General features: G+C 39.7%; 1 protein-coding gene across 2 annotated transcripts in view; it reads right to left on the reverse strand.

The window, feature by feature from the left end:
• Window positions 1-239: 239 nt before the first annotated feature.
• The window catches only part of LOC100696415 (inactive phospholipase D5), a 71,116-nt gene continuing 57,589 nt past the window's right edge, over window positions 240-13,766 (reverse strand). For both annotated transcript variants that reach the window (XM_003438443.5, XM_005474351.4), the window contains 7 exons: window positions 11,513-11,612; window positions 11,140-11,267; window positions 9,120-9,317; window positions 8,321-8,457; window positions 8,006-8,171; window positions 7,821-7,911; window positions 240-3,960 (listed from right to left, as the gene is read on the reverse strand). In XM_003438443.5, coding sequence (XP_003438491.1) covers window positions 3,413-3,960; window positions 7,821-7,911; window positions 8,006-8,171; window positions 8,321-8,457; window positions 9,120-9,317; window positions 11,140-11,267; window positions 11,513-11,612 — 1,368 coding nt within the window. In that variant the 3' untranslated portion in view covers window positions 240-3,412. The remainder of the gene's footprint in view (window positions 3,961-7,820; window positions 7,912-8,005; window positions 8,172-8,320; window positions 8,458-9,119; window positions 9,318-11,139; window positions 11,268-11,512; window positions 11,613-13,766) is intronic.

The raw sequence follows: 13,766 nt of genomic DNA on the forward strand, positions 1-13,766 counted from the left end.
GGTAAATATGATAGTAATTATTAAATATGATTATGATGATTATTGTTATTAGCCATCCTGTAGTAAGGCTTCTTTGATTGTCATTCAGGTTACACAGGGCCTTGTATCGCTGCACATTCATGTAACCTGAATGTGCAGCGATGTACTAAGGATTAACTTCTGAGGTAAGCCATCTTACTTAAGGAAAACCAGATCACTAAACAGACACACATACACACACAAACACACAGAGAAACATAAGATGCTTATTTTTTATTAATAGTAAAAATCAAGTGATCACATAATTTAGTAGTGTGCATTGACAAGGATATTCAATAAATATACATTCCTTCTGTATCTTTAAAGGTACAAGATTTCATTATTAGCATCATCTCAAGAAAGGCTCATAGCTACTGTGCACAGTTCATAAAGGCAAGGCATGCAAGCAGCAGTCATGCCGAAAAAACATACTAAAGGTAGGCAACATTAAAAAGCTTTACAGGGAGTATTTGAAATGTATCTCTCGGTAATAGTGCTTTGTTTTGCTAAAATAAGCAGTTTTGCCCTTCTGTGTGCAAGAAAAATATGATCTGTTACAGAGTTTTCACTGAAAAATGAAACTTTTGCTGGAGCAATGGACAGGCAGACAACACATAATTCAGAAACATTCCAGTTTTTGTTTTTTTTTTCCATTTTGCTCTGACTCTGTAAGTTGCACGTAGCATATTGTAAACCACTTAAATCTTGGCATCTGTGTACTCTGTACTGTGTACAGAGCTGAAATAATCCCCACTGTAACTGGAAAAAGATTTGTTTTCCAAGAACAGAATAGTTAAAAACCACAAAAACCATAAAAACCTGGGCAGAATGCAGTATCAGCGTTCCCGCCCTCCCCATATGACAATCATAGATAATAGCAGCGTATAGTAGTGAATCTGACTCCAGGTCAGCTGGCAGATAAGCATTACAGTGTGGTGACACAGTGCTTTACATATAGATATTATTATTGTCATATTCTCAAAGTCTACTCACTTGATATGGAGAAGTTATGCTACAAATGAAAAACGACTGCGTTTGTCATTTAAGGATACTTTTATGAAGTAACTATTATAGATAGACAAGTGGCTGTGTCTTGCACGGGAAGGTATAAGTTCTTAGGGTACACGTAAGTAGTAAAAAAAGTTTTTTGCTTTTCAGAATAAAATAATTTTTTAAATGATATTATTCTTGTTTATAGTTTATACATTCTGGTGTGAAAGAATAGCTCTCAGGATAGTGTCAGTTAAGTGTTATCTGATAAAACACACATTCTCATGGAATTGCCTGTTGTGCATGTTACACATGCATAAAATCAGCAGATGTGAACCAACATGTTGCCTGATCAAGGCAGAATTTTTCATTTAACATTTAATAGCAACTTTTAAGTGAAAGCAAGTAACTTGCCTCGTGACATCCACTAGATGGCAGCAGCTACCCAAGTTTCAACTGACTCGATGTTGGCCAACAAACATTTGAAATCCTAAGCACTTGAAATGAAGACAACTGGACTTCCTTTTGATCCATGTGCCAATTTCAAAAAAGGTCCAGCTGCCTTCACGTAACATGCTTAGGACTACCACGGCGTGGATGACTGAGAACCTCGACAGACATTAGTTTTTCAAATGGTACACAGCCTGAAAAATAACCAAACCCCAGATATTGTTTTAGGGAAGGAACTAATGTTTGGTTTTCATTACTGATTAAATTGATAATATCTTTATTAGTTGGTTCAAGAAACGTCACCTCATATATTAATGATAGAAAATAACTGTTTATAATCAATACATTATCAGAATACTTGTCAATTAATTCTCTCATGAAATCAGAAGTAACACTGATGACATGTGCGCGCTGTCATGTTAAAGCACCCCATACCAACATATATATACATTTTAGAGAAAGACATCCCTATGAGTTTCTCTCTGGTGTTGTTTTTGACTTTACTCAGTTAATGGCTTTGAAAGTTGGAAAAAAAACCCTTCTGTATTATTATAAATCCAACAAGAATCATTTCTAAAAACACTTGTAGCAAAGAGTGTGTAAACATGCAATCATTCGAAATGCAAATAAATGCTGCTTCAAGCTTTCAGTCAAGTATAAACTAAAGATGCTAGATTTGTAGCTCTATCTCCACAAGATAAAGGGAATATATATTCTGTCACAGGCATGACATTACAGGCCAACATGTCCTTGAGGTTAAAATACAGCAACTGCCTCTGTCAAGCTCTGTTAAAAATTCATTGTATTGATTTGGTTGACAGCAGAGACCCTCTGGCCCCTTTAGTCTTAATGCTACTTCAGTATTTGTTCAATAAGTCACAATGCTGGGTTTGAAAGGATACTATAGATATCCATGCAATCCACCTCCAATCCCAGGATTTGTTTATGGTTATCGATAATGATAATTATCTTTTAAGACCCTTCTGGATCATTAGCTCCCCCTCCTTCCTTCCACCATAAAAGACCATAGCTTGCTTTATTGAAAGTAGTGGCTGATGGAGGATGCTAAGCCATCAAATGCATCATCTAATTCAGTCATGCAGTAGAACAATGCACCCACATTTATACTTCTGGAAATGGAAATAAAACATGGTAGAGATGGTTTGAGCAAGCCCTTAAAAGGCCCACTTCATCAGCTTTTTTTTCTAAAACAACTAATGCTTACAATTAGAGATCAATACATTATTTGGCAGGGCCACATGAAGCTGTTTGTTTCTAGGAAGCCGATTAAACTTTTATTTTAGTCTCTGCTTAATTGTTGTTTTTAAGAATTTTGCAATTTAAATAATGTTCTGGTGTGAGTGAATACTATGGGAGAAGCACAAACCTGTTTACTTTAGGCTAACATATTCAGGACCGTTGAGAGTGCAGAGGCAATTAGAGATCCGCAACAGCTTAAGGTGTGTGGTAACCTGTGCGTGCTGAATACTGAATGCCAGATGTAGCTACTGTGGCTACATATGCTGATGTGCCTCCTGTCTGTTCACATGCAGCTGTTATCCCTCCTTTTAAAAGGTGATTAATTATGAATGTTAGCTTAAGTGACATACAATATTTAGGCAATCAGTGCAATTTATTTCCTTTCCTGGGAGATCTAAACAAGGACAAAAAAAGATTATATAAGTTGTAAGGTTGTAAAATATTATTAGCCTATTAATCAGTATTCTAAACCAAAATGATTTGGTTTCATTTGTAAAGAATCAGAAGTGCCAGCCTGCTGTGGACCATTTACTTTCCTTCCTGAGTTCTTGCTTTTATCAAGTCCTGCAAACCAGATACCTAAATTTGAAAAGTTTCTTTCTACAAAATCACAATAATAAACTGCTACAAAGACCCAGTGTTGGAAGTCCATTGCCACTGGAGGAAAGAAGTTCTTCAAACATGATTTTTGTGGTCACACAAATCCATTGGCGATCTCTCTGCCACCACTGCTCTCAGCGGACTGACCGGGTAGTTCCATTGGATTGTCGGCGTTACCTTTTATTTCTACCTGTTTTTGGTCAAAGCGACTCATTTTCATTTGGCCCCTCTCTTGGTAGTTGTCCATAACTGGCACTAACCCACTAGCAGTGCCTTGTCGAGTAAGTTTGCTCAGTCTGTCGTTACGGTGCCTTGTTTCGTCCGGTGTCTGTCCAGCAACTTTGTGATGATTTCTTGGTAGTGTAGATCCTTTATTATGCTGCCCTTTCCGAATAGGCAGTGGTCCATCGTGTAGCTGGCTGGGTTTGAGTAACACAATTGGTTTGATCTGGTGCTTGTTGCAAACCAGGAATTTATTAGCCTGCAGGGGGATGGTGTACTGTGAAAACCAGTCCCGCTCAAACGCTGCCTGTAACTGCTCCACGACGGTGAAGTTCCTGTCGTCGATATCTTCTAGCTTACTGATCACAAGGCCTGCTCCTGCATTAAAGGTAAACTCTTCCCCCTCCCAGTCAAGATTACCTGTCAGGAAATAGACCACAGTGAGAAACAGAAATGACATCACAGTTTTGGGTAACTTGTAGATGGAACTGAAGAACTGAAAAGCATCTGAGCTTATAGACTGAAGTATAGAAGTGGAAATTGTACCGTTGAACTCATTTGCAACCAAACAGTGATGATTAATATAACTTATGGGTTTTAGGTCTGTATATTCAACCTGCATTCTCTTCACTTTCCAGCAGGGGGAGTCTCCTTGAGTGGGGTGATATGTGACAGGATAGCAGCATGAGGGTAAGGTAAAGGAAGGTTTACATGGCAATAGTGAGAACTGCTATAGTTTGAAGAGAGTGGCACAAGCAAAAAGGCAGGAGGCAAAAGATTAGAAATGAGTACATCACCTAGACAAAAAAATTAGACACTTCCCTGAATACAGACGAACTGTACAAAAAGGGGCAAAGTCGCCTCTTTTTTGTTAAGAAAACTAAGATCTCTCTGCATCTTTAGTAAACTGCTGCAGATGTTCTCTGCCACCAGTCTGTGGTGGCAAGTGTGCTGTTCTGTGCTGCAGCCTGCTGGTGAGGCAGCATCAGGAACAAGGATGCAAGAAGGCAGGAAAGCTGGCTCTGTTATTGGAGCCAGACTGGACATGCTGAAGGAGGTGGAGGAAGGATACACGAAAGATGTTAGAAGCCATCCTGAACAACTCTGATCACCTACATTATAAAATCTTTATGGAGCAAAAAAATGTCCATCAGGCTTTTCAGTTCTTATACAAATAGCAGATGAGCTATGTCAGACATATGAATTTCCCTCCTGGATCAAAAAAGTTATTCTTATTTTTATATTTATCAGAGGGAAGTTAGGGAGGCAAGGTTGAGATGATTTGTATAGTGCAGAAGAGTGATAGTGAATATAGTAGAGAAAGGATGCTGAAGATGGAGCTGCCAGGCGGGAGGAAAAGAGGAAGACCACAAAGGAGGTTCATGGATCTGGTGAAGGAGGACATGCAGAGGGTTGGAGCGATAGAAGAGGATGGTAGGGATAGGGTGAGATGGCGGCAGATGATCTGCTGTGGTGACGCCTAAAGGGAGCAGCTCAAAGAAAAGGTTGTTCAAGTTGTAACGTGTGATCCGGTAGTAAGTAGAACAGGCAGCAAAGCAGGATAATCTTGGCTAAGTTTGGTTTCAAATAACCAGTATGGTGATGGCCAAAACACTCAAGTCGAGCGTTCAAAACAGGACTACCGAAATCAATATTGTTGATGATACAGTGGCTACATTAGGTTTTTATATTCAGTCGATGGGTGCCACAGACTTTCCTGACTTGGATGCTCACTGTCTGGTTATTGTTTTCCATATAAATGGATCAACATCCAGATTTTGGAGATGATTTAGCTGAATTTCAGAGACTGGACCACATGCCTCAAACACTGTTCATACATCTAATAATTAATAATAGCATACTTGCACCGTACGTACATTTGCTCTAGTATTGTGCAACACCCTCCCTCCTGCCTCTAGCAAAGGTATCAGGTGGATTTGCCAGGGCCAGGAGCTGCAGCTGATCCTCAGCGAGGCTTTTCCCAAATCACAGCCTCTGGCCTAGCTTGTTGCTTCATTATCACTTAATTATTCTAATTAGGGCCCGAGCACAAAAGTGCGAAGGCCCTATTGTATCTGCTCTGTTTCTTCTTCTTCTTCTTCTTCTTCTTCTTCTTCTTATTATTATTTCGGCAAATGAATCGGCCTTTTGAGGGCCTAAACATGCTCGAAAACTCATGAAATTTTGCACACGCGTCAGGTCTGGTGAAAATTTACGTATTTTAATGTCCGTAGACATGTCCAGGGAAAATTGGCTCAGTAGCGCCACCTAGAAAAATGAGAAACGCGAGCCCCCGAGATGGGTATGACCTACATGTATAAAACTCGGAACACATATCTAACGTTCGGAGACGCACATAAAAGTCTATTATGGCCATGTCCTAAACCCAACAGGAAGTCCGCCATTTGGAAGTGAAGGTGACATTTTGGCTCTAATTTTGCCATTTCCATGCCTCGAACTTTTGCGAACTCCTCATTGGAATTTCATCGTACAAGCTTCATATTTGGTCAGTGTCAACTACACACCTGGGCCATGTTAAATTGCGGAGCTTTTGAGTTTTCGGGTTACTGTGAGGCCGTGGCGCCACGGCGAATTTCGATGACTCGCCATGAAAATCTTATTGCCTCTCGTTCTGTCATACATTGTCCGACCTTGACCAAAGTGGACACATATGATAAGGCTCCACCCCTGAACATATTTCAACTGCCATATTTGACACCAGGGACAGCGCCACCTAGTGGGAACAGGAAATGTCATGTTTTACACTTTGGGGTACAGTATTGTAATGGGTGACATCTGCAGCCTCAAATTTCTCCAGGAAAGCCTTAAGGAGTTGGTCTTGGGTTACAGAGAAAACTGTGAGTTTTCGCTGAAGGGTGTGACCCCAGCAGCATGGCGAACATTGAGGTCTCGCCATGAAGAAACAAATTAGTGTAACTCAATGAAATCCAATGTGATCAGTACCAGATTTTACAGGGATGATGTCAGACCCGCCCTGAACAGATTGATATGCCCATTGTCAGGAATACGTAGAGCGCCACCTAGTGGCACCAGGAAATGTCATGTCTTTCATTTTGTTGTACTGATTTTCACAGGTTCATCGTGGCCACCTCAAAAGCGGTGAATATCACCATCAGTCCCTCTTGATGCTTCAGTGAGAAAATTGTGACTATAAACTGAACGGCGCACCCTGGTGGCAGCGCAGTTCACCATGAAAGATGAAGTGGCTTTTGAGGGGCTTGAAAAGTTTAAAAAGTCTTGAAATTTGGCGCACACCTCTAATGTGATGAGGGATTTCGTTTTATATGTTCATTTTCCTTGAAGAGCGCAAAATGGCTCCACAGCGCCCCCTACAAAATTTCAAAACAACAGCCCCTGCTCTGTGTTTTATGTATGAGTTTGAAACCTGGCAAGCTTATTGGAGATATCAAGATGTACAAAAAAGTCTCTTGGAGCAATATCCCAAATCCAACAGGAAGTCAGCCATTTTAAAATTAATGTGTAAATTTGGCGACATTTTCCCCTCTTTTCAGGCCTCATACTTTGACGAACTCCTCCAAGGGATTTCATTAGATTTACGCGATCTCCTGTGTGTGGAATCTAAAGACCTTTGTGATGTTAAATTGCGAAGCTTTTTACGTTCAGGGAAACGGGGTGGTCATGGCGGCATGTGGAGTTTCAATCACTCGCCAAAAAGCAGTAACCTGCTGTCGCTCAAAAACACAATGTCCAATCTCTCCCAAAGGTCGCAGGCGTGATGAGACTCGAGCTCGGAAATGTTTGTTATGCCATTTGTCAGTAATGGTTAGAGCGCCACCTAGTGGGACGACTATAATAATGGTTGAATGAGATGAAATTTTAGCTGGTGGTTAAATGCATGAATTCCATCAATGTGACATCAGATCGGAAGCGCTGGTTTTAGGTGTTGGGCTTGGCTCGACGCGCCGGGGGTGCGAGGGCCCTCATATCGCTGCTTGCAGCTTTAATTTGTATTTGGGGTTGTTATCCTGGCTAGTAATAAAGTTGATGAAGCAGACATATAATTAACCTCTGAACATCTGATTATAGTGTTTTTGACCTTAGTGTGCCAGTTCAGTCATTTCCCCTTGTATCTTTTGTTCATCTGTGTTAGGCAAATTTCCTCATCATATTGATCTTTTATTCTCACTGTGAGAAAGAAAACAAAAGAGGAAGTATTCCTCTAGGTCCACTAAAAATAATTCTACATAAAGTGAGCAGACATATAGGCCACAGTCATAAAGTCTAGTCGATGAGCTCACCTAAATAAATGGCTCTGTCTGTAACCATAAACCTGTTGTGGTTTATTCCTTCGAGACTGACGTCCCTCTGGCCCCTGGGGTTGAAGAATTTCTGCACACACGTACACACACATGCAATTATGCAGTGAGCTTTGATAAAGAGTATCTGTAGAGATGAAAATAGTGCATATTAGCCCTGAACTTACAGCTTCTAGTGAGCAGTTGGCCTGCTCCATGCACAGACTCCTCAGGGACCAGACGAAGTTGAAAGTTAGCGGATGAGTCTTTTCTGAGCAACTTATCAGCAGACGGACTCGTACATTCCTCAGGATCAGAGCCTCTCTTATAAGGCTGTCGATACGCGACCAGTACCTTGGCACAGATACAAATACACGCAGAATTGGGCATGCAGCAGGTCCGGCACATACGCAGTTTAAACACTTGAATCAAAGCAAGAAGCACTCAAGCCACTGGTGATAAATGCCTGCCAAGTCACTGTGCGGCAGCAAATTTGCTCTAACCTGCTGGTGTTTCTGCCCATGAGGGGCAGGTAATCAGTGATGGAGATATATATGAAATGGTTGGCGTCTTGGATGACCCTGGCAATAGCTTCCAGATCACTGCTGCGATGTTTGGGAATGAAAACATCCGGTGAGCTCTGTCAACAGAGAATTAGGGAATGTTGGTGTTGCATACTCCTCTTTAAAGATGCACACAACAGTGATCACAAGAGCATTGTGCAAACAGATAATTATTACCACAGGAATCTTAGTAAACTACAGAGTTACCACTGTGAACTGTTAGAATCATAATAACTGACTGAGCCTTCCTTGTTATTATCATTGTAAATAAGCATCATGGTTTCTCGTTGTGTGAATAAGTGAGGATTAGAGTTTCAGTTTTAACTTCTTGCTGACAGGCACTGTCCCCTATGAATGATTTACTCAGAGTGTGTGCTTGAGTGTGCTTTTTGTGTTCATTTTAATATTACTGAAATGGACAGCTTAGCCTAATCAACATTTTTTTTCTGCTGGATCACCATTACTCTTGTCCAAGAAGATAAGGACACTGAAAGACACAGCATCCTGCAGAGGACTCTATGAAAAATTTACCTTCCCTCTCCTAAGCTGTCGCCACCACTGCAGGTGGCTTTTACACTAATGTGCACTGCACGCACTTATATTTATGTCTAATTTTAGCAAATGTGTATAGTAATTTACCAAAAGTTGGGGTTTTGGACTCTAAAAACTGTGTGTTTGCTACATTAGCCAATGAATTGAATCATTTATAATGCAAACTAATACTTTAAATGTTACTTACAGAAACATAGGCCAACGCTTTTGTGCCATTGATTGTGAGATTCAGTGGCGTGTCTCTGTTGGATACAGCAAATAGGCGCTTGGACCAGAAGGAGGGAATAAAGTCTTTATACTGGAGACCCCAGTAGAGACTGAACACTTTGTGGAGGTCCAGAGCCAGACAGCTGCAGTTGTAAACCAACACACCCAGCTCCTTCCTCTAAAAAACAAACAAAAAATAAACAAACACATTTTGTAGAGCAAAACAAGAATTGAAGCCGGCAGCATTTACGTAATTAAAGATGTATATCTTCATTTTTGACTTTAGTTATTTGAATCAGCCTTTGCCGATCATCTCCATCAACATTTACCTGCCAACTAATATTAACCTGTTTTTACTGTTTTAACATTTTTATGCATTCATCTACCTACACACCCATATTTCTCTGAAATTTCCACGTTAGGCCATATTGTCCGCATGCCTAATTCAATTCCAAGCCTTAGTCTATCCTGACAAAAACAGCAGGGAATGTAAATATGCTGCAGTGAGCCTTTCTGTTCCTGATCTTCATTCTTTGCTCTCAGTACCATTTCAAAGTGGCACTCGTCATTTTTTTGATTCTCACCGTGCATTTCTTGGAATCACCTTTTCTTTCTGTCTTTCTACACAACCCAGCAGTGTTCACATGAGCAAAGCATTTCCAATAAATTCTTCTCTTGCAGCTCATGTAGTTACTAAAATCTTGCCATTCTCTTTTTAAAAAAACGCAAATATGTGCACTCCTCAACAGACTAAAAATCTAGTCCATAACCTGACTATTTTCATAGATATCTACAGAAATAAGGAAGGAAAAGAACAATGTCAGTCTGTTTGTTTTGTGGTCTAATTTAAATACAATGTAACATCAATATAAGCCTGGCTGAGGAAGCATAAAAACATGCTGAACTAACAAATACTTTTGAATAGTTACCTTGTGCTTCTTGCAGTTCATCTTCCTAAATTAAGGCCCTCACTAACAAACGGTCTCACACTTTAATGAGCTGTCTACCTTTGAACAAGAGATGAAAGATTCTGGATTCTCTATTTTTGGACGCCATCTCCTGCGCTCACAAAAACATGTACACAGATATAAACTGACTATGTGCTAACTATTGTTTAATATGAACACTAAATGAATATCAGAAAATCTTAGCATGTCACCTCACGTTAAAATTTACGCCTTATCCCCCCTGATGTACAACGAGCAGACACTCTGTTAGGTACACTTTGCTAGTAACACTTGGACCCACAGAAACATCTACACAGATATAGTTGAACCCCCTTTTGCCTTCAACAGTTGCTTTAGTTCTTTGTGGCACAGATTCAGCAAGACTGTGGAAGGATTCTTCATTCCTCTTATTCTATATCGACATCACAGAGCGGCTCGAACTTCAGCAGGTTGTCTTGATCTTATCTACATGCCTAAATGCACTGGGTAGCTGCCTTGTGATTGGCTGATTACATATTTGCGGTAACAAACATTTAAGAAAGTGTACATAATGAAATGCCTGGTGAGTGTATATACAGTACTTACAAAATGTTTTAGGTGTTTAAGTTCTAACCTAAGAGTTGTCACACTAAATATTGGTATGATTGAGTATTTCTTTCTAATTCCTGCATTGAGGCAACTGGTGGTGTGAGTCAATGCAATATAAATAAAATTGAACAGAATGAATTTGTGTAAACTATTTGTGTATTCATTAAAAAACATTCTAACTTCCCTCTTGGTGCCTATAATATTTGCACAGCACTGTACAAATACATTAAATATGAATATTCTTGTTTCACCAATAATGCTGTTTTTAAGCGATACTGGCTCATACCTTGCGAAGTGTAAAGTTCGATCCAGTAGATCATTATGAGAACCTTACATTAACAATACCAAATTTCGATAATTTGTGTTACCATCCTGCCTCAGAAATCACAGAGGTAAAATTTGGTTGATTTTCCTCCAAAGTCTCTGTAAGTATTTCTGTGTGTGGTGTATGTATGGTGGCAGTACGGTGGCCAGAGATCTCCAGTCCATGCTGGCACTGCCGATGTAGAAATGTTTCCTGTCGACCACCCAGAAGGAGGAGTGAAGGTTGCCTTTGGTCAGAGCTGCCATGTTAATATAGTGAACCTCAGCATCTAGAAATGGAGAGAAAAGGGAGTTACATGTGAGACATGGAGGAGGATAAAGACAAATCTGGCCAAATCTGGCAAAAAGCATACCAATAAACACAGGCGATTGGAAAGATGGTGAGAGACTGAAAGACTGAAAACATGACCAGGGGGAGCAAAGGGCTGAACAGTCAGATCGAAACACACCATAACATCTTATGTGTTATGTCATAACATATAAAGCAATGAAAGTAAGAGCTAGGTGTGATTACTGAGTTTGCTGAGCTCAGTTGAGTTAGCTATTCCAGATGAGATCTTCAGCTGAATTCCTCTTGCTTTCAGTCCCTGCAGGCTGGACAGCAGAGCCCTGCCCTAAGGGAAACAAACCAGCAAAGCAAGGCTGTTAGATGAAATCCATGCAGTATAATCAGATAGACAGAGTTCAGACTAAGTGCTTACATCTTTTACATTCAAGTACTATCATAAGTGATAAATGTGCTATTTTTGTCCCATTCGTTTTTTTCAAAGCACTCGTCTGCAGACAGCTACTGTAATCTCTATTTTTCTTTTGAAGTCTTATTTAGAAAAATATTTATATGTCTCTTATGGTTTTCCAGTGATGACTACCTCTGATCACTGTAACTATCCAAAAACACGTAACCCTCTGTGCATATTTAGAAGCACAAATTTTACAAACCCACAAACGATGTATACTAAGTTACTGCTGTAACACAAAATAAACAGCAACCTGTTTGACATAGTTTACATGCATTCATCTCATGTCATTTAGAAACAAGCAAACTAACAATGTCTTTCACTTGATATGAAGATTAATTTCCAGTTTCATTACGTTTTCCTTCATAAAACCGACCTGAAATCCACCCAGAGTACAAGATACTGTGATGACTCCTTTCATTAAGTGATACAAGGAAAATTACCCTTCATTAGTTTCTCTTTAGTGATCACTGAACACACATTACAGGACACAAATGAAGACAAGGAGGATTTTAAATAAGAGCTAAAAGCTACAGTTGAGATGCAAATTTGGTCAATTTGGCTCCATTTCAACACCCAGATCCTGACACTGGGGAAGTTGTTATTTCACGATGTACTAAAACTGTGTTTTACAATTTAAATGAGACATATTTGATTTTACACTTTAAGTCCTGTTAATGCATTACATCGAGTACTGCTCAGGCTTTAAAAACAACATTATAACACCTATGGCTTCAGAGGATTATTTTCTTTTCAAGTCTTTTCAATGGTGTCTTTATCAGTTTGAGTTTGGGAAGTTCACATTTTTACTAGAAAATGTATGTTCCACATCACACTATATGGACAAAATTATTGGGCCACACCTCTCAATCTTTGAATTCAGGTCTTCTCAGAAATGCAGTGTGCCTTAGAAACATTCTTAAAAATGGGTTTATTCTAAAGAGCTCACTGAATTCAAGTATGATACTGATAATGATAATAGGGTGCTACAATTGCAACAAATCAGTCTGTGAAATTTCTTCTCTGCCATATAATTTGCAATCAACTGTAAGTGATATTGTGGAGTATATAAGTGGAAGTATTTAGGAACAACACAGCAGAGCCATAAAATGGGACACTAAGTAAAGTTAAATCGGTGGTGTGTAGGGTTTAAAAGTCACCAGTGCTCTGCTGACTCAATAACTGCAGAGTTCCTAACCTACTTTGGCATTAACATCAGCACAAAAACTGTGCACCGGGAGCTTCATGGCATGGGCTCTGATGGCCGAGTAGCTCTTGTAATGGGTAAGCGATCTCGTACCACTATACTGATACAGAGATTTAAAGATGTATGCAAACCCCATGCAAATTTTTGGACTGTGTGAGTATTTGGAGAGAATATTCAAACTCCACACAGAAAGGCCTCTGCTGGCTGGTGGATTTGAAACCAGGACCTTTTTGCTGTTGTTAGCAACACTGCTAACCACCACCCCACAGGGTTGGAGAAATAAGTGATTCTATGGTTATCTGTGTCAGCCCTGCAACAGACATGTCCAAATGCAACCCCCAACCACAACCTCGAATTGGATAAGGGGAAGAAAATGAATGGATGGATCTTAAAAATCTATTTCTTTTGACTTAACTTTATTTCTGGGATTTAGTGGATTGTAGATAGACAGGAAATATGTACTAATATAATAAAATGGACCAGACAGACACGAGACAAACCAAGGATCCAGGTACAGAATGCTTTCTAGCTCAAAATCTATAAGCTATTGGGTCCCACTCTGTTTGTAGGACTGACAGATATTCTTTTCAGTGACGGTTCATCAATACCCACACTGTGTCTCCAGGATTATTAGCTTTATGTCTATTGTAGCCACACAGATGTTCACAATTTGAAGAAGAACAGAGCAAAGTGCAGAGCACTTCCACCTGCATGCAGTGAAGCGTTCCTTTTTACAGAACATTATATTTTAAATTTCATGTCAAATTTTTAATTTAACATGTTGTAAAATTTTTAGGTTGGTGCAGACTGAAAGAGCATTAGCT

The sequence above is a fragment of the Oreochromis niloticus genome, linkage group LG13 (genome assembly GCF_001858045.2).
Source record: "Oreochromis niloticus isolate F11D_XX linkage group LG13, O_niloticus_UMD_NMBU, whole genome shotgun sequence".
NCBI classification, from domain to species: domain Eukaryota; kingdom Metazoa; phylum Chordata; class Actinopteri; order Cichliformes; family Cichlidae; genus Oreochromis; species Oreochromis niloticus.